This window comes from Orcinus orca, chromosome 7, assembly GCF_937001465.1.
Source record: "Orcinus orca chromosome 7, mOrcOrc1.1, whole genome shotgun sequence".
Classification (NCBI taxonomy): domain Eukaryota; kingdom Metazoa; phylum Chordata; class Mammalia; order Artiodactyla; family Delphinidae; genus Orcinus; species Orcinus orca.
Genome location: NC_064565.1, coordinates 116,420,215 through 116,446,446, shown reverse-complemented (window position 1 = coordinate 116,446,446; position 26,232 = coordinate 116,420,215). Strand labels below are relative to the sequence as shown.

General features: G+C 40.6%; 1 protein-coding gene across 1 annotated transcript in view; it reads left to right on the top strand.

Moving 5' to 3' along the window:
- The window catches only part of IQCA1 (IQ motif containing with AAA domain 1), a 170,513-nt gene that overhangs the window by 99,265 nt on the left and 45,016 nt on the right, over positions 1-26,232 (top strand). The window contains exons 12-14 of the mRNA XM_004262558.3: positions 13,846-13,898; positions 17,331-17,413; positions 25,054-25,161. Coding sequence (XP_004262606.1) covers positions 13,846-13,898; positions 17,331-17,413; positions 25,054-25,161 — 244 coding nt within the window. The remainder of the gene's footprint in view (positions 1-13,845; positions 13,899-17,330; positions 17,414-25,053; positions 25,162-26,232) is intronic.

The following is a 26,232-nucleotide window of genomic DNA, read 5'->3' as shown; positions in this document are numbered from 1 at the left end:
CATGGAGAGCCAGAACTCCCACCCCCACCCAGAAATATAAGGAGCCCCTCCCACAATGGATTGGGTAACCTAGACTTCTACCTTCCTGGCAGTAACAGCACAACACACACACACCCACACACACACACACACACACACAATTCCCCTGCCAGAGCAGTGTCAGAGTTAAAACAAGAGATTTAAATTAAGTTCAGAGTCTCATAACATAATACAAAAATGTTTAGGTTTTATTGAAAGTCAGTCATCATAGAAGAACCTGGAAGATCTCAGACTGAAGGAAAACAGACAACAGATGCCAAGTCTGAAGTGTCAGCAATGTTAGAATTACCTGGCAAACATGTTAAGGCAGCCATGATTAAAATGCTTCAATGAGTAATTAAAAGCTGCTAGATACAAATGAAAAAAAAAAAAACCAGAAAGCCTTAGCAAAAAAGTAGAAGATATAAAGGAGAACCAAATGGAAATTGTAGAACTTAAAACTACAGTATGCAAAATGCTAGATGAGCTCAGCAGCAGAATAGAGGAGACAGAGGAAAGAATCAGTGAATTGGAAGATAGAACAATAGAAATTACCCAATCTGAACAACAGAGAAAATCAACTGGAAAAAAAAAAAAAAAAAGCTAAACAGGAATTAGGAACTATGGGACTATTAAAAAAAATCTTATATTCATGCCATCAGAATCTCAGAAGGAGAAGAGAAAGAAGATGAGGCTGAAAAAGCACTTCAAGAAAGAATGGTTGAAATCTTCCCAAATTTGACAGGAGATATAAACATGCAGATTCAAGAAGCTAAATGAATACCCAACAGGATAAATCCAAAGACATATAATCTGAGACACATCATAACTAAGCTTCTAACTACAGAAGACAAAAAAAAAATCTGGAAAGCAGCCAGAGAAAAAAATGACCCTTTACCTATAGGAGAAAAATACCTTAAATGACTGTGGGTTGCACACCAGAAACTGAGATGGAAAGAAAGGGCACAATACTTTTTCAAGTGCTGAAATAAAATAACTGCCAACCAGAATCTATACCCAGCAAAAATATTCTTCAGCTGTGAAAAGGAAATCAAGATATTTTCAGATGAAGGAGAACTAAGATAATTTTTCACCAGCAGATTCACCCTGAGAGAATTTCTAAAGGAACTTCTTTAAATGGAAAAAAAAATGGTTCAAAAAAAAAAACCTGGAGCATCAGAAAGGAAGAAATAACTTGGTAACCAAAAATATAGGTAATCTGGGTATCAGTGAAATCACAAAACTCCATGTCATGGACCTCCTGGGTACTTCAGAAATACTAGAGGTGGCAGGTGCTCAGTGATATAACCAAGGATCGTCTACCTCGGGAGTCTCAAACTCAAATGCCTTCAGTGTCAGTCAAGTTCCATAAATGAGAGAAGCAGGCATAGGACTGTGATGAACTAAACAGCACACATGACTCAGCTCTGGCCAGTGATTGCCAGGCGGGAAGGCATACCCTGTCCTGCCAGATCTTCTGACTTTTCAAGAAAAGCCAGAAATCCTAACACAACATTGTAAGTCAACTATACTCCAATAAAAATTTATATATATATATATATATATATATATATATATATAGAATAGGCTTTTCTTCCCTTTCTAAATTACGTTATTTGATTGAAGCAAAAATTATGACATTGTTTGACTTGGTTCTCAGTGATGCAGAGGAAATATTTAAGACAATATTACAAATGACAGGGGATGGGTAAAGGCATGTAAAGGGAAATAAGATTTTTCTACTTCACTCAAAATGTGACATGAGTAGACTCTGATTCACTATGCATATATAATGTAACACCCAGAGCAACCACTAGAAAAGTATACAAAGAAATATACTCAAAGAACACTATCAAATGAAATTCTAAAAATGGTCAAGTCATCTACAGGATGACTTGTTTTCCTGTAGGATGACAGTTTTCCCTGTCAGGAAAAAGAAATAAAAAATATAACAAAAAATAAATAAAATGGTAGACAAGTCTTAATATATCAATAATTACATTAAATGTAAACAGTCTAAACACATCAATTAAAAGACAGAGAATACCAAAGTAGATTTAAAAACATGACCCAACTATATGCTGTCTGCAGGAACCTCATTTGATATATAATGATATAAGCAGGTCGTAAGTAAAAGGATGGAAAGAATATATCATGCAAACAATCAAAAGAAAGCAGGAATGGCTATTCTAGTATCACATAAAGTAGATTTCAGAGCCAAGAAAATTATCAAAGTCAGGGAAGAACTTACATATGATAAAAGAGCCAGTCCATCGAAGACATATTAATCCTAAATGTGCCTACACCAAACAACAGAACTATAAAATATAGGAAGCAAAAACCAATAGAACTGAAAGGAAAAACAGACAAATCCACATTCATTCTCAAGAACTGATAGAACACTAGACAGAAAATCATCAGCAACGATACTGAAGAACTCAACACCATCTACAAACAGAGTCTATTTGAAATTTATAGAACACTCCACCCAACAAACAGAATACATATTCTTTGCAAGTGCCCACAGAATGCATTCCAAGACGGACCTTATCTTGTGCCGTTAAACAAATCTTGACATATTGAAAAGAAATGAAATCATAGAGAGTGCATTCCCCTACCACAATGGAATCAAACTAGACATCAATAACAGAAAAATAATAAGAAAATCTCCAAACACACAGAAACTAAACAGCACACTTCTAATTCATAGGACAAACAAGAAACAAGAGAACTCAAAACATATAATGAAAATACAAGATATCAAAAATATCTGGGACAGGGCTTCCCTAGTGGCACAGTGGTTGAGAGTCCGCCTGCCGATGCAGGGGACACGGGTTTGTGCCCCGGTCCGAGAAGATCCCACATGCTGTGGAGTGGCTGGGCCTGTGAGCCATGGCCGCTGAGCCTGCACCTCCGGGAGAGGCCACAGCAGTGAGAGGCCCACGTACCACAAAAAAAAAAAAAAAAAAAAAAAAAAAATCTGGGACACAAATAAAGTAGTCCTGAGAGGGAAATTTATAGCACTAAACACATACACTAGAAAAAGAGGAAAAAGTTCAAATCCATCATCTAAGCTCCCACCTTCAGAACTTCAGAACGTAGAAAAAGAAGAGCAAAAAAAAAAAAAAAAAAGCCCACAAAGTGAGAAGAAAGAAGAAAAAGATAAGAGCAGAAATCAGTGAAATTGAAAACAGAAAAACAATAGGGAAGTCAATGAAACAGAGCTGCCTCTTTGAAAATTATCAACAAAATTGACAAACCTCTAGTAAGACTGACAAAGGAAAAAAGAAGTCACATATTACCAACATTAGAAATGAAACAAGAGGTATCACTACTGACTGCAGATATCAAAAGAATAATAAAGGGATACTACAAACAACTACACACAAAATTTGACAACTTACACGAAATGAACACACTATTCCTAAAAATACAAACTACTACAACTCATTTAATATGAAATAGATAAATTGACTAGCCCTACATCTATTAAGGAAGTTAAATTGTAATTAAAACAATTCCCCAGGTAGAATCTCCAGGACCAGATGGTTTCACTGGAGAATTCTACCAAATATTCACAGGTAAATTAACACCAATTCTACACAGTCATTTCCAGAATAGAAGAAACACTTCCCAACCTATTTTATAACAAGCTAGTGTTACCCTTAAGTGAAAACCAGACGAAAGCAGTACAAAAAAAAAAGGAAAAATATAGGCCAATATCCCTCATGAATATAGATACAAAAATTCCTAAAATATTTTCAAATAGAATGCAAAAATAAAGAGAATTATAAACCCTGACCAAGTGGGGTTTATTCCAAGAATGCAAGCCTAGTTCAATATTTGAAAATCAACAATGGAATCAACTATGTTAACAGACTAAAGGAGAAAAAAAATCACATGATCATATCAATTGATGCAGAAAAAGTATTTAACGCTCACCCATGATAAATCTCTCAGAAAAATTAGAGAACTTCCATGACCTGATAAAAAGAGTCTACAAAAACACCTACAGCTAACCTTCTACTTAACAGTGAAAGACTAAATGCTTTTCTTCTAAGACTGGGAATAAGGCGAGTGTGTCCACTCACTGCACTTTTATTGAACATAGTGCTAGACGTTTTAGCCAGTGCGGTAGGACAAGCAAAGGAAATTTAAAAAATAAACAGTTCCTATTTGCAGATGACATGATTGTCTATTTAGAAAATCTCAAGAAATCTACAAAGAAACTCCTAGAAATAAAAAAGTGCGTTCAGCAAGGTTGTAGGGTACAAGGGGAACATATAAAAATCAATCATATTTCTGTTTACTAGCAATGAACAGATGGACACCAAGATTAAAAATATAATAGCTCTTAAAATCACTCAAAAATGAAATATTAGGTGTAAAGCTAACAAAACGTGTGTAGGACTTGTATGCTAAAACTACACCATGCTGATGAAAGAAATCAAAGAAGATCTAAATAGATCAACATACTATGCACATGGATTGGAAAACAAAATGTAAAGATGTCAATTCTCTCCACATCAATATACAAGATTAATCCAATTCTTATCAAAATCCCAGAAAGAGGGCTTCCCTGGTGCCACAGTGGTTGAGAGTCCGCCTGCCAATGCAGGGGACACGGGTTCGTGCCTCGGTCTGGGAAGATCCCACATGCCACGGAGCGGCTGGGCCTGTGAGCCATGGCCGCTGAGCCTGCGTGTCCAGAGCCTGTGCTCCACAACGGGAGAGGCCACAATAGCGAGAGGCCCGCGTACCGCAAAAAAAAAAAAAAAAATCCCAGAAAGATAGTTTATAAACATAGACAAAATTATCCTAAAATTTATATGGAAAGACAATGAATCTAAAATTGCTAAAACGATTTTTTAAAAGAGGAATAAAGTAAAAAGAATCCATCTACCTAATTTCAAGGTTTATTATACAGCTACAGTAATCAAGACTGTTTGCTATTGGTAGAGGGTTAAACTGTAGATCAATGAAACAAAACAGACAGCTGAGACATAGGCTCACACAAATAGGCCTGACTGATTTTTGACGAAGATGCAAATGCCGTTCAAGGGAGGAAGGATAACCTTTTCAATAAATGGTGCTGGAGCAACTGGATATCTACAGACCAAAAATAATAATAATAATAAATGAACCTTGAGCTAAGTCTCACATATTGTACAAAAAATAACTCGAAACAGATCATGGACTTAGATGTAAAATGTAAAGCTGTAAGTTTTAGAAAAAAAATATAGGAGAAAATCTTTGGGATGTAAGGCTAGCAAAGAGTTCTTAAAATTAACACTGCAAGCGCAAATCCATTAGAGGAATATTTGAACTTCATCAGAATTGAAACTGTTTGCTCAGAGAAAGACCCTGTTAAGTGGGTGAAAAGACAAGCTACAGACTGGGACAAAACATTTGTAAAGCACATATCTGACGACGAGCTAGTATGTAGAACATACAAGGAACTCTCAAAACTCAACAGTTAGAAAACAAAACAATCCGATTATAAAATGGACAAGAGACATGGAGACATTTCACCCAAGTGGATGTACAGAGGGAAAAAGAGCACAGAAAAGGTGTCCAGCATTGTTAGCCATTAGAGAAATGCAAATTAAAACCACAGAGAAATCACTTCATACCTATGAGGATGGCTAAAATAAAAACAATGGCAACACCAATTGCCTAAGATAACGGGGGACAAACTAGATCACTTTTACATGATTGGTAGGAGTGTAAAATGGTATGACCACTCTGCACAAAATTTGGCATTTCTTAAAAAAAACATACAACTACCATAGAACCCAGCAATTGCATTCATGAGCATTTATCCCAGAGAAATGAAAACTTACACACACACACACACACACACACACACACACACACACAGACATTTGTTGCACCTTAATCAACTCATGATAGCCCAAAACTAGAAACAGCAATAAAAAAAAAAAAAACTAGTCATGTATACAATGACCTGGACAAATTTCTTGAGAATTATGATGAATAAAAAGCAAGAAAGTAACATACTCTATGATTCTGCTGATAGAACATTCCTGAAAGGACAAAACTGTAGAAACAGAACAGATTAGATGTTTCTAATAAAGCTGGATTGGCTGTGGGAGGGAAGCAAGGGTTACTCTGAAAGAGCAACTGGAAGGACCCTTGGGGTGATTGAAACATCCTGGATCTCAACTGTATCAGTATCAAGTCAAGATCATGGTTGTGACCTTGTGAGAAAGTTCTGCCAGATGTTACCCTTAGGAGAAACCCACTAAAGGTTACATCTCTCCATAGCAATTCTTACGGCTGAATGTGAATCCACCATTATCTCAAAATAAGAAATTTAAATTTTAAAATACTGAAAAACATGAAGTATAGCTACGTGCAACCACATATGTGAATCTTGGAATTGTAATACTGACTGGAGGAAGCCAGACCTAAAAGAGTTTATGGGGTGCGGAGTCAAGATGGTGGACTAGGAGACACGGAATTCACATCTCCTCACAACTAGGGCACCTACCAGGCACTGGTGGGGGACCACGGACACCTAAGGGGACGGAAGGTTGTTTTTTTCCTCTTTTCGATTGGAGTTCTGTTTAACCTTGTTGATTCTTTGTTGTTGATTCTTTTATGTTTTTATTTTTCTAACAAATCTTTTATTTTTCTAATTTTGTTTCATTCTTTATACTTTGTTATTGTTCTCTGCTTTTGACTTGTTTCCCACCCACCCTTTTTTTTTTTTTTTTCCTTTTTTCTGTTGTGGTTTTATTTTATCTTGTTGCAGTTGTTTCAACTGTAGTTTTATTTTTCCTAATACATTTTTTATCTTTCTAATTTCATTTTGTTTTCTATTCTTTGATATTGTACTGCTCCTTTTTTTCTTTTCTTTCTTCCTTCCTTTTTTTTTTTTTTTAACCATGCCACAAAGTTTGCGGGCTCAAGGTCGGGCTCGAGCTCCTGTGATGGGAGCTCCAAGTCCAAATAGCTGGATTAAAAGATAACTTCAGACCCCAGGGAATATCAATCACAGTGAGCCCTCCCGGAGGTCCTCATCTCAGCACCAAGACCCAGCTCTATCCAACTGCCTGCTAACGCCAGAAATGGACATCTCAGGCCAAACAACCAGTAAGACAGGAATGCAGCCCCACCCATCAAAAAAAATGAACCAACAAAAAAATATGTTACAGACTAAGGAGCAAGGTAAAAACCTACAAGATGAAATAAATGAAGACGAAATAGGCAACCTGCCTGAAAAAGAATTCAGAATAATGATAGTAAAGATGATCCAAAATATCGGAAACAGAATTGAGAAAATACAAGAAACATGCAACAAGGATCTAGAAGAACTAAAGAGAAAACAAACAGTGATGAACAATATAATTACTGAAATTAAAAATACTCTAGGGGCTTCCGTGGTGGCACAGTGGTTGAGAATCTGCCTGCTAATGCAGGGGACACGGGTTTGAGCCCTGGTCTGGGAGGATCCCACATGCCGCGGAGCAACTAGGCCCGTGAGCCACAACTACTGAGCCCGCGCGTCTGGAGCCTGTGCTCTGCAACAAGAGAGGCCGCAATAGTGAGAGGCCCGTGCACCACGATGAAGAGTGGCCCCCGGTTGCCACAACTACAGAAAGCCCTTGCACACAAACGAAGACCCAACACAGCCCAAAATAAATAAATAAATAAATAAATAAATAAATAAATAAATACTCCTCTTCTCTGTTTAAAAAAAAAAAAATACTCTAGAAGGAATCAATAACAGAATAACTGAGGAAGAAGAACGGATAAGTGAGCTGGAAGACAAAATGGTCGAAATAACTGCCAGGGTGCAGAATAAAGAAAAAAGAATGAAAAGAATTGAGGACACTCACAGAGACCTCTGGGACAACATTAAATGCACCAACATTCGAAATATAGGGGTCCCAGAAGAAGAAGAGAAAAAGAAAGGGTCTGAGAAAATATTTGAAGAGACAATAGTCAAAAACTTCCCTAACCTGGGAAAAGAAATAGTCAGTCAAGTCCAGGAAGCACAGAGAGTACCATACAGGATAAACCCAAAGAGAAACATGTGGGGACACATATTAATCAAACTATCAAAAATTAAATCCAAAGAAAAAATATTAAAAGAGGCAAGGGAAAAGCAACAAATAATATATAAGGGAATCCTCATAAGGTTAACAGCTGATCTTTCAGCAGAAACTGCAAGCCAGAAGGGACTGGCAGGACATATTTAAAGTGATGAAAGGGAAAAACCTGCAACCAAGATTACTCTACCCAGCAAGGATCTCATTCAGATTTGATGGAGAAATTAAAAGCTTTACAGAAAAGCAAAAGTTAAGAGAATTCAGCACCACCAAACCAGGTCTACAACAAATGCTAAAGGAACTTCTCTAGGTAGGAAACACAAGAGAAGGGAAAGACCTACAATAACAAACTCAAAACATTAAGAAAATGGTAATAGGAACATACCTATTGATAATTACCTTAAATGTAAATGGATTAAAGGCTCCAACCAAAAGATATGACTGGCTGAATGGATACAAAAACAAGACCTGTACATATGCTGTCTACAAGAGACCCACTTCAGACCTAGGGACACATACAGATTGAAAGTGAGGGGATGGAAAAAGATATTCCATGCAAATGGAAATCAAAAGAAAGCTGGCGTAGCAATTCTCACATCAGACAAAATAGACTTTAAAATAAAGACTATTACAAGAGACAAAGAAGGACACTACATGATGATCAAGGGATCAATCCAAGAAGAAGATATAACAATTGTAAGTACTTATGCATCCAACATAGGACCACCTCAATACATAAGGCAAATGCTAACAGCCATAAAAGGGGATATTGACAGTAACACAATAATAGTAGGGGACTTTAACACCCCACTTTCACCAATGTACAGATAACCCAAAATGAAAATAAATGAGGAAACACAAGCTTTAAATGACACATTAAACAAGAAGGACTTAATTGATATTTATAGGACATTCCATCCAAAAACAACAGGATACACTTTCTTCTCAAATGCTCACAGAACATTCTCCAGGACAGACCATAGCTTGGGTCACAAATCAAGCCTTGGTAAATTTAAGAAAATTGAAAGGGTATCAAGTATCTTTTCCAATCACAACGCTATGAAACTAGATATTAATTACAGGAAAAAAACTGTAAAAAATACAAACACGTGGAGGCTAAACAATACACTGCTTAATAACCAAGAGATCACTGAAGAAATCAAAGAGGAAATCAAAAATTACCTAGAAACAAATGACAATGAAAACACTACAATCCAAAACCTATGGGATGCAGCAAAAGCAGTTCTAAGAGGGAAGCTTATAGCAATACCATCCTACCTGAAGAAACAAGAAACATCTCAAATAAACAACCTAACCTTACACCTAAAGCAATTAGAGAAAGAAGAACTAAAAAAAACCCCAAGTGGGCAGAAGGAAAGAATTCATAAAGATCAGATCAGAAATAAATGAAAAAGAAATGAAGGAAATAATAGCAAAGATCAATAAAACCAAAAGCTGGTTCTTTGAGAAGATAAACAAAATTGATAAAACTTTAGCCAGACTCATCAAGAAAAAAAGGAGAAGACTCAAATCAATAGAATTAGAAATGAAAAAGGAGAAGTAACAACTGACACTTCAGAGATACAAAGGATCATGAGAGATTATTACAAGCAACTATATGCCAATAAAATGGACACCGTGGAAGAAATGGACAAATTCTTAGAAAAACACAACTTCTGAGACTGAACCAGGAAGAAATAGAAAATATAAACAGACCAATCACAAGCACTGAAATTGAAACTGTGATTAAAAATCTTCCAACAAACAAAAGTCCAGGACCAGATGGATTCACAGGCAAATTCTACCCAACATTTAGAGAAGAGCTAACACCTATCCTTCTCAAACTCTTCCAAAATATAGCAGAGGGAGGAACACTTCCAAAATCATTCTACGAGGCCACCATCACCCTGATACCAAAACCAGGCAAAGATGTCACAAAGAAAGAAAACTACAGGCCAATATGTCTGATGCAAAAACATAGATGCAAAAATCCTCAACAGGATATTAACAAACAGAATCCAACAACACATTAAAAGGATCATACACCGTGATCCAGTGGGGTTTATCCCAGAAATGCAAGGATATTTCAATACAGTCAAATCAATCAATGTGATACACCATATTAACAAATTGAAGGATAAAAACCATATGATCATCTCAATAGATGCACAAAAAGCTTTTGACAAAATTCAACACCCATTTATAATAAAAACTCTCCAGAAAGTAGGCATAGAGGGACCCTACCTCAACATAATAAAGTCCATATATGACAAACGCACAGCCAACGTCATTCTCAGTGGTGAAAAACTGAAACCATTTCCTCTGAGATCAAGAACAAGACATGGTTGCCCACTCTCACCACTGTTATTAAAAATAGTTTTGGAAGTCCTAGCCATGGCAATCAGAGAAGAAAAATAAATAAAAGGAATCCAAATTGGAAAAGAAGTAAAACTGTCACTGTTTGCAGATGACATGATACTCTACATAGAGAATTCTAAAGGTGCTACCAGAAAACTACTAGATCTAATCAATAAATTTGGTAGAGTAGCAGGATACAAAATTAATGCACAGAAATCTCTTGCATTCCTATACACTAATGATGAAAAATCTGAAAGAGAAATTAAGGAAACACTCCCATTTACCACTGCAAGATAAAGAATAAAATACACAGGAATAAACCTACCTAAGGAGACAAAAGACCTGTATGCAGAAAACTATAAGACACTGATGAAAAAACTTAAAGTTGATACAAACAGATGGAGAGATATACCATATTCTTGGATTGGAAGAATCAACATTGTGAAAATGACTATACTACCCAAAGCAATCTACAGATTCAATGCAATCCCTATCAAAATACCAGTGGCATTTTTCCATTGGTATGAACCAAAAATTTCACAATTTGTAAAGAGACACAAAAGACCCCGAATAGCCAAAGCCATCTTGAGAAAGAAAAACGAAAGAATCAGGCTCCCTGACTTCAGACTATACTACAAAGCTACAGTAATCAAGACAGTATGGTACTGGCACAAAAACAGAAATATAGATCAATGGAACAGGATAGAAAGCCCAGAGATAAACCCACACACATATGGTCACCTAATATTCGATAATGGAGGCAAGAGTTTACAATGGAGAAAACACAGCCTCTTCAATAACTGGTGCTGGACGTTGCTTTGTGACCACCTAGAGGGGTGGGATAGGGAGGTGGGAGGGAGGGAGACACAAGAGGGAAGAGATATAGTGATATATGTATACGTATAGATGATACACTTTGTTATAAAGCAGAAACTAACACACCATTGAAAAGCAGTTATACTCCAATAAAGATGTTAAAAAATAATAATAAGTGGTGCTGGGAAAACTGGACAGTTACACGTAAAAGAATGAAATTAGAACACTTCCTAACACCATACACAAAAATAAACTCAAAATGGATTAAAGACCTAAATGTAAGGCCAGACACTATAAAACTCTTAGAGGAAAACATAGAACACTCTATGACATAAATCACAGCAAGATCCTTTTTGACCCACCTCCTAGAGAAATGGAAATAAAAACAAAAATAAACAAATGGGACCTATGAATCAACTAACAAAGGATTAATCTCCAAAATATACAAACAGCTCATGCAGCTCAATATCAAAAAAACAAACAACCCAATCCAAAAATGGGCAGAAGACCTAAAGAGACATTTCTCCAAAGAAGATGTACAGATTGCCAACAAACACGTGAAAGGATGCTCAACATCACTAATCATTAGAGAAATGTAAATCAAAAGTACAATGAGGTAGCACCTCACACTGGTCAGAATGGCCATCATCAAAAAGTCTACAAACAATAAATGCTGGAGAGGGTGTGGAGAAAAGGGAACCCTCTGCACTGTTGGTGGGAATGTAAATTGATGCAGCCACTATGGAGAACAGTATGGAGGTTCCTTAAAAAACTAAAAATAAGTGGAAAAAAAAAACTAAAAATAGAACTACCATATGACCCACCAATCCTGCTACTGGGCATATACCTTGAGAAAACCATAATTCAAAAGGAGTCATGTACCACAATGTTCATTGCAGCTCTGTTTACAATAGCCAGGACATGGAAGCAACCTAAGTGTCCATCGACAGATGAATGGATAAAGAAGATGTGGCACATATATACAATGGAATATTACTCAGCCATAAAAGGAAATGAAATTGAGTAATTTGTAGTGAGGTGGATGGACCTAGAGTCTGTCATACAGAGTGAAGTAAGTCAGAAAAACAAATACTGTATGCTAACATATATGGAATCTAAAAAAAAAAAAGGTTCTCATGAACCTAGGGGCAGGACAGGAATAAAGACACAGATGCAGAGAATGGACTTGAGGACATGGGGAGCGGGAAGGGTGAGCTGGGACGAAGTGAGAGAGTGGCATGGACATATATACACTACATAGCACAGGGAGATCAGCTCGGTGCTTTGCAACCACCTAGAGGGGTGGGATAAGGAGGGTGGGAGGGAGATGCAAGAAGGAGGGGATATGGGGATATACATATGCATATAGCTGATTCACTTTGTTACACAGCAGAAACTAACACAACACTGTAAAACAATTATATTCAAATAAAGATGTTAAATTTTAAAAGGAAAGAGTTTATATTGTAAGATTCCATGTTCAAGAACAGGCAATGCGAATCCCCAGAGAAGTCAGAGTGGTGGTTACCCACAGACCCCAGAAAGCAGTGTGAGAGAGAATTCAGGAATGGTGAAAATATGTTCTGTATTTTCAGCTGGGTGGTAGTTATATGATTATATGTAAAAATTAAATGTAAAATGTTAACCAACCTGATGTGGGTATACTTTATGTACATTATGCTGCAATAAAAACAATAAATGAAAGCATGAATGAAATGATAGGGAGCAAGAGTCACCTGAGAAGGCCTGGGATAGAAGATGAGACAACAAAGGAAGATAGGGGCCAGGCTGCAGAATTTTAACTTTATCCTGTGGGCAATGGGGAGGTACTGATGGATATTTTATTTATTTATTTATTTGTTTGTTTTTTGCGGTATGCGGGCCTCTCACTGTCGTGGCCTCTCCCGTTGCGGAGCACAGGCTCCGGACGTGCAGGCTCAGCAGCCATGGCTCATGGGCCCAGCTGCTCCGCGGCATGTGGGATCTTCCTGGACCAGGGCACGAACCCGTGTCCCCTGAATCAGCAGGCGGACTCTCAACCACTGCACCACCAGGGAAGCCCACTGGTGGATATTTTAGGCAGAGTAGTGCAGCGATAAGCACTGCTTTAACGGACCACGTTCTGAGCACTGCCCTCCAGCCGGCACAAGGATCTGAGTGCAAAGCCCTTTGGGAACCAAAGTTGGATGGTTGCCTCAGTCTTTGGGCTCCAGGTTCAGGTCCTGATGCTAACAGAGAGGTGATCAGATACCAAAGAAAAGCACAGCTTGATAGCCTGTGCACTCGGCACTCTCATCCTTTGTAGCAAGCGTGCCAGGGCCCAGAAGAAGAACCAGAATGCTCGGGGCCTGTTGGGACTCAGTCCATGCAGGTTTCCGGGTGGCCACCTCACCTGCCAGTCCCTGTGTTCATGAAGTAAGTGTTGGAGCTCCAGGTACCGCGATTGACTTCCCACCTCCCATCCCCTACGCCACCCCGCAAAACCAGCTTCCTTAGCTAATCTCTAGAGCTCATTTTTCTTGTTTACACAAAGCTTGATTTTACTAAATGGGTTTTTTTTTCCATTTTCTTCCAGAAAGACAAAAAAAGGAAAGTGGGGAAGAAGGATAAAGACCCAACGGCTGACAGGTGAGGGGTGCATACGGGTGGGGGGCACCACAGAAAAGAGCATAGGACATGGCCTGAGTCCTCGGCCTGGTCTGGGAAAGGCAACCCCCCCCCCCGCTCTGTACACCACACCCCTTCATCCTGGAAGAGTATGGTGGGGGAAAGCACGGAGACCTCTCTTCAGTCCTGCACGCAGGCCAGCATCCTCGACTGGGGAGACGCAGTGGAGAGGCGGGGCCTGGGAGGCAGACTCAGGCCCCATCGCTTCTAAGGCCGTGTGACTTTTTTTAAGTTTTAAAATTCATGGGGTTCTCAAGAAAGTTTTTTGAGAAAATAGCATCCTGCTATAGCTTTTGAGGGAACACTGAGACTGCAGTCCTTGAGGGCAGAGACGGTTCATATTACATGCCCACCCCTGGGCCCGCCCGCTGAGGCCCTTCATAAGTGCTCCTTGAAGGAAAGGGTGAGGATCTGTCTCATTGTGAAAGGATACTTCCATTTCCTTAAGCCTCATCGGCTGAACTTTGATATTAACGATTATAAATGCTCATTTTTAAGCTGAAATGGCCTTCAGTGCTTTAATATTGGAAATAAATAGGGCCTAGGTTTTCAGACATTTTCAAGGAATTTAATTAAAATCCCTAGGAAGTGAATGTCAGAAATCACTTTGAACATAGACCTTTTTTCCCATGGGTTTGTTAATGGGTCACAGGTGTTGCTCCCTGTTTGGGGTGTTCCCTTGTTCCCCTTTTGGTGCGCTGATAACAGTCCCAAACTCTGCTTGAAAGAAGACCCATGAGAGAGGAAGCCAGCATGGAACCATCCACAGGAGAAGTGGGGACCGGACCACCCCAGAGCTGGTGCACACGCCCAGGGCCCTGGCAGGCAGCCTCTGGAGAGACACCCAGCCTTGGTGTGGGCTTTGGCTCTGGGGAGAAAAGGCTCCCACGGGATATCGCTAGAGGGAGGAGCTGCAGGCTTCCTCACATGACGTTCCATTGTTTAGGGAAAAGTTCAAGTTCAAGAGCTTTGGCTGACCGCTGCCTGGTCAGCATTCTGAGACTCAGGCGCCCAGTTCCTGGGAAGGAGTCCATCTACCGATGCGCCAACACTGACGCCTCCTCGGGGGGATGTTGTAGTCCCTTCCCTGGAGGAAGGTCCAGCCCCTGCCTACCCGCAGGGCCACTGCTGTCTTTCAGTGACTTTCACATGCCACGTTTCTCCTTTGTCCTTACCTCAGTCTTTCAGGAGAAGAAGATCCTGCTAAGTGTCTTATTGAGTGACCACCCAGAGCTAAACCCAAATCTTCCAAGATGAGCTGACCACTAAGTAAAAGTTATCTATTCACGTTCTCTGCGCTTAGAGAGTCGCTTAACTGAATACAATTCTGCTTTAACAACACAGAGCACACACGTGGCTCATGGACCGTGTCTGTTAGCCAATGAATGTGTTCTTTGCATAGGTTTCTTTACAGTTGAACTATTATAAATGAGCTACAGCAATTCTCTAGTGAAATGAAGAAAGACCAGTAGTATTTTATTCACTTTTATACCCCAAAGTACAGAAATACCTGATCATCCTATTCCTGGAAGGTTTTTCATTTTAATTTTAAAGACTCTGTGTTATTCATTAAGTGGGATTCCGTAAATGGGCTAGTTCTCTGCCAAGACACTGTAAGACAATTTATGTTTCTCTCATCCAGTTAGTATAAACCTTAAATCAGTATTTTTATCATAGTTTATAAGGTGGTTTTATTTTATTTATTTATTTATTTTTTTTTTTTTTTCCCCATCACAAAACTACTCAACAGTGTGCTGACAGTCAAGGTATTCAAGGGGCATTTTATGCTCCCTGCCATTCACAGGGATTGTTATTGTTGAGTATTGTAATGGCCTGAAAAATCAATTTAAACAGATTCATCACTCTTAGCTCCCTCATCTCTTCCTGGTCACTGTATGTGGCCGTGCTCAGAAAGGGACCATCTCTTCTCAGCCACTTCCTGGTTAATGATTAGGATGATCTATTATTAGTTTACAACTTGGGATTCCTCCCTGACTATTCCTGGGCATGATGCTTTTCTGTTCACTCAAGGCAGCCCCAGGCTGGTAGGCTGGCTGCCCAGACAAAAGGGGGCCTAGGGCTTTCAAACTGGCTCAGCCATATAAGGTCGCCATATAAGGTAGTTTTCGAGTTGAAATTTTTTATTCTGTCGCAAGAGTTTATTTCACTGGAAAGATCCAAATATAGATTTCTGTTCCCGGAGTCTTAAGATATTTGGTTTGGATTATTTTAGAGAATCTTATTCAATTTTATGTTAATATTTTACACATATGTTTATGTTAAACCAATATTCAAGTCAAAACACTGCCGTCGATACTGCCTTGGTATAGGTCAGATACTGTCATCCCAAATTCCATTACAATGAAAACTTTCTTAATTCTCAGCTGAGGGCACATGATTTTAAATATATCTGATAGAATAAAATTTCAGTCAACCAAAGACTGGAGTCACTGAATTAACATCTATCCCGATGGTTTTTGGCTTGAGTCTCACCGATGTTCTTGAGTCTCTTTTAATCACACTAACTTGGATCATTGAACAATCAAAGAACAGTTTAAAAATAGTTATATTTACAATTCTTCAGTCTAAAGAAAGACTGGGGTTGAACCAAAGCATCAGGCCCCTAAAAATGAAAAGGGAAAAGACAAAACATCTCGAAGGACTCTGCTGCCCCGTATTTGAGCATCTGAATTCCAGCAAACCAAGCCCCAGTTAATTTCATTGGGAGTTTCATTCATTAAGTGGGATACTATCTCCATTTTTTTTCCTCAAGTAGTATAAATTACCACCATGCTGGCTACATACCCGAGGCCACCTTAGAGAAGAGGTTTTGTCATCTGTAAACACTATGGAAGAGTATAACGTCCTCCTAAAAAATTATAATATTTTGTCTTCATATTAAAATGATTTCCATTATAAGCCTTTGTTTTTTATAGATATTTCTTTTAAACTATCATGCTACGGAGTTAAAAGGAAATGTTAATTTCGCGAAGGATTGATGATTTTCTACAGCGTGCAGACGCTAACTGAATATATAATTATGGCCCCATTAGGTTACTGTTATTGGGTCATTTCTAATTCATATTTGTGCCATCATGAAGGCTGATGAAAGTGGAGACTGCAGGAGTCATAGCTGGTCTCAGATGCCCAAAGATATAATTCTTATTCATGGGAAACATCAGGTAAACCCATGGACGAGTGCAAGTATTGTTTTTAAAAAGTCTAATTTATCCCCCAATTGTAGTAACGCTTCAAAAATCAATTTATTTGCATACATGCAAATGTACTTTGAATGAGATCCGGTTGAAGTTCTCTTGAGTATGTGATGATTAATGTCAGTACTGCTGATCTGATGTGTTTGCTCACCGAATACATGGTCTGCTTTATCCCCAGGACCATCGAATCTCTGTATAAGGAACTAGTGGAAGAAGGCTTACTGATCCAGGCTCTGAAAGTCAACCTCTCTGATTACATTGGTAAAGTACACAAGGAATAATGCATGTATGTGTCACAGATGCATGTCACCCCTTGGGTTCTGAGGACCCAACAGCCGGAAGTATGTTTCATCTGTGCTTTTGTCCAACCTAAAATCTGGACCTTAGTGGCTTGCAGTAAATGTTTGTTGGATTGAATCGATTTGAGTTCATGCTGTGCTGGGATCTAATGGGTCCAGCTCTCTGCCCTAATGTGGTAGAAGCAGGTTTCCAAACCTACTAGCAAGGTTCCTGGAGGCATTCTTCATGGCTTAAGCTGAATTGAGGAAATGAAGAATTGTCCATGCTCTCTGTTTATCCAAGTGCCCTAGGGGGCAGCCCCTGGTACTTCCAACACAGAGTCCTCACAGGAGAAATTCCTTCCAGAATTCCATCTAGGGGCCACCACAGGAGTAGCCGGGAGGAAAAAGAGGGGACATTTGCTATCACCATCTTCAGCTAATGTTTTTCTCTTAATTTTTAAAAAATACCATGAGGATCTGAAAACATATTTAAAGCTTAAAATTCGTCATACTCCTACCACCCTAATGCAGATATCATTTTCACTTTCATACATCTACAGTCAACTGAGGACATTTCGCCTACATAACCACGAAAAGATAATCACACTCAGAAAATTTAACATTAATGTTGTACTGTTACCACTAGGTAATATCTAGTTAATACTCAGTTTTCCCGATAGTCCTAATAAATAATGTCCTTTGTAACTGTTTGTCTTTCTCAATCCCAAATGCAGTCAGGGATCATGGATGTGACGGATCTCCGTCGTCCCCTTTCATTCCTTTAATCAGCACCAATTTACAGGTTTTTCCAGTCCTTCACAGCATTGACATTTTAAAAAGTCAGCTGTTTTATAGACTCTCCTTCAACTGAATTGGTTTGATGGTTTGATGGTTTCCTCCTAACTCGATTCATGTTAAACATTTTTTACAGGGAAACTACAGGTAATATTGTGTCCTGATTCCCAGTCTTTCACATTGAGGGCACAAAAATGACGCTTTGTCCCATCACTGGTGATGTTGGGTTTAATCACTGGTGAAGGTGCTGTTCCACAGATTTCTCCATTGTAAAGCTCCATTTTCCACTTTGTAATCAATGAATAATCTGTGGGGGATAGTTTGAGGCTCTGGAGATTCTGTTCCCAGCCATCTTAAAGGTTTAGGCATCCGCCGTGATGACTTCTGCCTGCATCAGTGTTTGCTATGGTGGTTGTAAAGTGGGAATATTCTATTTCTGTCTCCTCTTCTAGCAGGTACCATTTTTCTGGAGAGATTTCCCTCCCACCCTCCTTTTAAAATTGTTTTGGTATTAGAGTAGACAGATGGATTCTCTCTTTCTAAAATTGTATTACAACCCATTTCCGAGTTATTCATTCCAGCGTTTACACTGCCCCAGTTTTGGCCTGCAGGAGCAAAAAGACTGACATTTCCCTTGGATCAAAAAACTGATCACTTTAATCCCTTTGAAATAAAGCCACATTTCCTTCTCAGGGGCTTGGAGGAGCCTTCGTATTTCCTAATGGTGTAAGATTTTACCAGAATATGTACTGGAATATCTGTTGGGTTTCTATTTATTTTATGTGTTTCTTATTCAAGTACTGCAGGGTTTTCTCCTGGATTGCCTTGATTATGTTCTGTTAATTCTGTTCATATGAAAAAATAACACTTTTAGCAGAACCCTACCTCTTTACTTACGACTGGGATCTCTAAGTGCTCTCTCTCTCCTTGTCTGGTTTCTTTCTTCATATCATGTCTTTTTTGCTTATCACTGAATTCCTAGTTTTTAGTACAGTGCCTAGCACATGGCAGAGTCTCAGAGAATTAATGGACATATTTCTCATCTTCTTACTAATTTCTTATCCATCTTGGACTTCCTCACTGATCTCTTTGTCAGTTTCCAGGCAGCATCTTGAAGACGCTTAAGGTCAAAGCAAATGAAATCAACCTCTTAAGAGTGACCTCAAATGTAAATGACCCAGTCTAGCAAAATCAGTCAAACTGCCACAAGGATTGGCTCCCTTTGGTCTTTTCCACGTTTGTCTTCTTTCTCCCGGTTAAGATCCTTAGCTTGAAAAGATGGCAGTGCATCTTCCCAGATCCCCACATAAAAATAGACTAAAGCAACTAGATGGCAAAAGCAAAGGCCTGTGGACAACACGAAAACGAAATAACCAAGTTTCCCCTCAAAGCCCAAAGTGCAAGCCACTGGGGACAAAAAACAAAAGAACCCCAAAATAGCCAGCAAGCACTCACTGGAAAGCACAGCAGACCAGGGTAGTAACTGCAGCTGGAATTGGGAGGGGTTTGCCCACTTCAACAGCAGATGCGTGAAAATGGATAGAATCAGAAAGTATGAACGGGCGAGAACACTCCAACCTCTGGACGCTCTTGAAATTGACCCTTCCAAGACACGGCCTTATACTGAGAAGAAACTCTGGGGAGCAGAATCACAATTGAATAGGAACAACAGAGATGAGGGAGAGAAAAGGTCCAGAATAAATTGGGGGAGGGGAACAGAACAAGGACACCTCAAAAAGCAAGCCACCATACTCATAACATATATGAAAACAACAGAAGAGGGGACTCTATGAAATTTAAAAAGCTACCCTGACCCAAACTATCTTCTAAGCATATAGGAATGTTAACTCATATAAATTTAAGCAATGGAAGGTTTCAAGGTCAAAGCCCATGCCAGATGTCTATTAAAAAAGAAAGAATAAGGAGCAAAGTGTCATCACAAAAAGACACACCCACAAAGCAGACATAACTGGAACCTCCTCTTTCAAACCAAGCTAATATACATTAAGAAAATTATAGAAGATATGTAAGGATACATAAAGTGGAATTAGAAAAGTGCAGAAATGAGTTACACAAAATTCCAGGAATATTTTGGGGTTTTTTTGTTTGTTTGTTTTTGTTTTTTTTTTCTTTTCTGCGGTACACAGGCCTCTCACTGCTCTGGCCTCTCCCGTCGCAGAGCACAGGCTCCGGACGCGCAGGCTCAGCGGCCATGACTCACGGGCCCAGCCGCTCCACGGCATGTGGGATCTTCCCGGACCGGGGCACGAACCCGCATCCCCTGCATCGGCAGGCGGACTCTCAACCACTGCGCCACCAGGGAAGCCCCAGGAATATTTTAAATAAAGGAGAAAATTCGTTTTAGGACAAAACTAAATTACAGTGAATACAAGAATGAATAAAGTCCACAAACCATGCTTTACGAGAAATGAAATGTGAAAGACAGAAATTTTTTTTAAATAAAACTAGAAATGAAGAACAAGATTAAAAGGTTTCCAAAGAAAGTAACAAGTACTAAAGATAGGCAAAGAAAATTCACATAGGCAGGCAAACATAATACACATCCCTAAAGAAGAAAACCAAAGCCAAGGAACAGAATACTAAGAACTTTTATTCATGAAAAATTTCCTAAAACAGAAATGCAAACCACATAATGAACGATCACACTTTGTATGTGAGAATATCAACTCCAATTGACCAACACCAAGATGTATTCTAATAAAAGTACCAGACCTTAAAGTAAAGGGGAAAAAGAAACCTTGGGGCATTACCCCTTCTTCTTTTCCAGCCGGCCCAGAGCTGGACAAGCAGGGCAGGGTGGGTGTTGGCTGTGCCTCAGCGACTCCCCATGCAGGCAGGGACGGAGCACAGACCCTCAGACTCAGAATGTGGCCGCATGGTTTGGACATTCCCCACAGCCCAGGAACCCTGTATTCACAGCCAGCCCAGCTCAGCACTGCCGGGACACGAGTTGTTTGGGGGGCTTCCACTCTTTTCTAAACACCACTCAAATCCAAATACACACTAGAACCACAGCAGTTAGGGCTGAAGGAGACTTGGAAGGCAGGAAACGCAAGTGCGTAATGTCTGGTTCCCCCAAGGCCCAGCTCCCAACTCCCCCCACCCCCAGTTCCTTGCTCTGTCCCTGCGCACCTGCCCAGCTCAGAGCGCTGACCCTGTGCCCAGGAACCAGCCCCCGCCACAAGCTTGGGTATGCAAGAAATAGCACATTTCCTTATTCTTTAAACCACCGTAACTTAGCATCACGAGGGCTGAACTGCCATGGTTATTCAAATTCAATCCTTCTCACAAGCCTCCACCCCTGCCCCCAGTACCATCAAGGTCCCTGATTCCCAAATGGTGCCTGGATGCTGGGGAGAGATTCTGGGCGCTGGCGTCCTCCAAGACCCCTTGGTGCCTGCCTGGGGCCCTCTCTCAGCGAGGGGCTCTCTCCCCTGCTCCCTCGTCCTCCGTGCCACCAGGACACAGGGCTGATGCCCACTGACCAGAGACCCACTGACCAGCTGTCCCGTCCAGGCTGGGAATGTCTTCTCCCTCCTGCCTCTGAAGCTCGCACCCTCTGGGTTGCCAGTCCCTTCTGTAATCTTTCTGTGCCTCAGTTTCCACAATTATGAGGATGATAACAGCGACCGCCTCACTGAATTGCTGTGACGGTTTAATGAGTGCGGAAATGGAACACCTGAGGGCGCGCTGGCACAGAGCTAGCTGGCTGCCCCCCTGTGTTGCCGGGGTGGTAATCTCACCTATCTTCCGTGGGCTCAGGGTTCTCCAGCAAGAGGGCTTGTGACTTCCTGGTGCCTCCGTGCCCCTCCCTCCCTGTGCACGTCGCAGAAGCACGAGGCACCTGGGTCAGCCACTGCTCGAGGGGAAAATGCAGAGGGAGCAAACACAGCCAATACTCCCCTAAATTACCTGGCTCTGCCTGTGGCTCTGGAGCTGCTGCGATCAGTGGGAATATTGACACCCAGGCCAGGGCTGGTGTTTCTTGCTTTCTCCTTGGCATCCAGGGCCTGTCCTAAGAACAAGAAGATTCAAAGGGTTCCTCAAAATCCCACCTTACAAGACTTGACTTAGACATTACACGTGGAAAACATCTGAAGCTTCGGAATACCTGGGCCCCGGGGCGCATAATCTTGGCAGAGATATAATAATCTGTTGCAACCAAAGGTTAACCTGAGAAGTCTCTCTGTCGACCTCATTCTGGAAGCTGGTAGCCTGCATCCAACGTGAATTTTTATTGTGTAAACAATTCAGGAACCTGGATTGTAACCACGTAGCATGTGTCACCGTGCTCATCATCATCAGAAGATGCTCTGTGCAGCCCTGGTAGTGCCCGGGGCAGAGCTGGTGTGTCCTGGTGCAGGTGGGAGGCCCCAAGTCCTACGAGGATTGTCTGCTGACTTGAGGCCTCCTGTTTCTCTCGCTCCTTTTCTTTGAGTAACTTTTTTAAGAGGCTGTTATTTTTTATCAATTGTCTGTTCTTTATTCTCTTTTCAATGCTCTGTGGGGTAGAATGGAAACGTTAGAAGCTGATTTCACCTTGCTTTCTCAAATATTTTTTATTTCTCCTTATTTTTTAAGTGTGCTCGTATGTTCCCATTCTCTACAATTAGTTCCTCCTTCTGTGTTCATTTGCTAGGACTGCTCTAACAAGTACCACAGTAGGGCAGCTTAAACAGCAGAAAATTACGGTCTCCCAGTTCTGGAGGCCGGAAGTCCAACACCACGGTGTCAGCAGTGTTGGTTGCTTCCTCCTGGAGGCTCTGAGAAGGAATCTGTTGGCTGTAGCCTAAGAGCCCCTTCAAGCCCCCACCTCTGTCCTGCTCCCTGGACTTGTCAGTCCTCCCCTGCCAGGATGCTGAGCTGCCCTGGGGCTCACGTGGCCTAAACTGACCTCTTCCCCTCATCCCTCGTCTTGTCCCCTGGTGGTTTGCTGGTGATCCTTGGCTTCTGCTGTATCACCCCATCTCTGCCTTCAGACCTGACGTGACCTCCTCCCTGTGTGTGTGTCTGTGTCCGAACTTCCCCTTTTTATAAAGGACACCAGTGATATTGGATTAGGACCCACCCTAATAACCTCAGCTTCATTAACTACATCTGCAGTGATCCTATTTCCAAACAAGGTCACATTCTGAGATACTGGAGGTTAGGCTTTGACATACGGATTTTTAAGGGGACACAATCCTACCCATAACACAGTCCTGTTTCTTTTCCCGCTGTTGTCCTAGGTTTCCTTGCCCTTTTTCATGCTTTCTATCTCTAACACCTCTTCATCTGTTTCCTTCTTCCCTCACTCGTGGAAGACCTGGTGTCTGTGCAGGGAACCCTGAAGTCTCTAAATTCTGAATGAGTCCGTGGGAGGGGCTTATGGCTGCCGTGCTGGGCAATAGCAAAACGTAGTAACACACTTTCAGAATGAGTCTCCTCACTTGGCAAAGGGTCGTTCCTTCTATCAGAACCAACAGCCAACACTTCAACTTCCTTTGTCTAAGTCTAGAAAATGTGGCGCATCTGGGTATTAACTTGGATTTACTTAAGCAGGAAAATGGGGTCACTTTTATGCCCCCCCAATGTCATGTTTACAGCAATAAGTGCTGGATTTAACGGTGGCTGCAGGATCCCCTCCTGCTCTAGTGAAGGCGAAATGAACCGCTCTTCTATTTATTACCTGCTCATTAAAAAGCGTGCAGATCGGAAGCCATAATAGATGCTTTCATTATCACTCATTTCCCTCACTAAGACCATTGCCCTTGCCAAGGACTTTCTTTCATGCGGAGGCTTTGAAAGGCTGTGGCCCACAACAAAACAGCAATCATGATCTGGATTTTAACTCTCATTTTCTTAGCATTTGAAAATGCTTTAAAGCCGTTGATATTTTCAGGGTTTCATAGACGCCTACATGTATTTCTTCAGTGTTTTCATACACGCATAAAGGCATTTGTTTTACATATATAACATTGAAAGCTCTGCAGATCCATACATGTTATGAAAAGAAAAAGTCAGGAGGAAACAACATCAAGAGATTGTGATTCGTTTATCGAATATTTTTCCTTCAGATTCAGGTACAAATCAAGAGAGAATCATATGAGCATGTGAAAGTCCATCCTCATGACAAGTGAAGGCAGCAAAACTAATTTTCGTGGTGACCTTATCTAAATTAGTTAGAAAATAACACTTCAGATTTATGACTAGTTACAATGAAGCTCTTGGATGCCTTCTAATTAAACCTGTAAAGATTTATTTTGATATTATTCCTTCGGTAATCCTTTAAAAACGATAAAAATGTTAATGACTATCACCCTCAAAAGGAGACGTTTCTGTTTGTCCTAAATTAGACTCAGATCCTACCTTTCAAATGATTGCATTTCAGGATCAGATTTACACGGCTTCAATACAAATTTCACATCCATCTTAAGTAAGTTATTTTTAAAGTTTGTGCAAATGTTAGACATAATCTCTTGGAATAGAAATTAAACCAAACATACGTTGTATGTTCTTCATTTTAGAACTTTGCTCTTCACATATTCAACATTCAGAGGTGATTTTTTAAAATACTGGGAGGTTAGTATCATACGCAACATAATTCTCAGTTATTGTAGCGAGTATAGAAATGTTTTTGTGGCTGGACAGTTTTTCTTCAAGCCTTTATCTGAGAAGTTCTTTATAATGACTCTCCGTAATATAATTATATTTGCTCAGAAATGTTAAATTTGTATCCTGTGTTAATTTTGCAAGTGTCCAAATTATGCAACTCAGAGCAGCGTAGTTTCCCATTCATTTGTCCTCTATTTTTTTTCTCCCCAGGTGACTACAGCTACCTGGGGAGTACTCTTCGCCAGATGTCCACAGAACCCATGCCTTCCCTCCTGGATGTCCGACAGCTCATCACGCTGTACGGGATCCTGCCGCTAGGTAAGGACTCCACTTGCCCTGTTGTGCCTTTGCTAGTAGCAGGCGTGTCTGCTCGTGTGTTCCAGGTCGTCATCAGTGTGCATTGCAGCTTACCTCTTCTACTGGGAATTGGGAGTGAGGGTCGTTCTGCTGGGCTAGAGCATCCTGGAGCACAGAAAGGTACCGCCCAGGAAGCATATCTGTAGCACCTTTGAATGTCTGGTTAGCATTCTGAAGGTCCTGGAAGCTGTCATCTGGAGAGATGATGACCGAGGCAAGCACCTGCGATTCAAAGCGACCAAATTAGACAAAGGCTGAGGTTAGGCTTACCTGTTACACACAGGCTCTGTCACTGGGTCCTTAACAGAGCCGGCCCTTCGGGAGTCAGTGAAAGTGTATTTCTTGGATCTAAAGAATCAAGCCTCTGCCAGTTTCCACGGAGATTCAATCATGGTTGTTCAGACAGACGGACCAGAGTCTGCAGAAAAGTCGGGGCTCTCCGTAACAGATACCCACTCCTCTCGTTCACTTTTATTTATGTTTTCATGACTGCGTCACCTGGGGCAGGGGCAGGAACTCCAGCCAGGCCGTGCTCTGATGACCATTCTGAACTAGAAGTCGCATTTTGTTTATTTAATTTGCTTCAAAGTAAGATGGGAATCGTTTGGACACTTCTCACCTTATTCCACTTTGACTTAAAGAAGAACTTAAACCTATTGGCCAGAAATAGTTCATTCTTCTTTCAACTTCATGTCAGAAGCAGTCAGTAGAATAGGGGTCAACATAAATAAGATACATATATAACACAATATATAATACTTGGGGATCAACATAATTTGGGGTCAACAGAATCAATATACAATATTTAATGGGGTCTGCGTAAATAAAATAAACAGATGAGCCCTCAAACCTCATCGCAGCGTGATGGAAGGCAGTGGAGCCAAGGACATCAAGGGGTGTCAGGATTTTAAGGGAACTGCTCCCAAGTGAGCGCGTGGTGTGTTTGCATCCTCCACTGGCAGATACAAGGCGATGGGTGTCGTCTCCAAGCTGACCTGAGGGTTCTGGAAGAAGCGTGCCTGGGGGGCAACC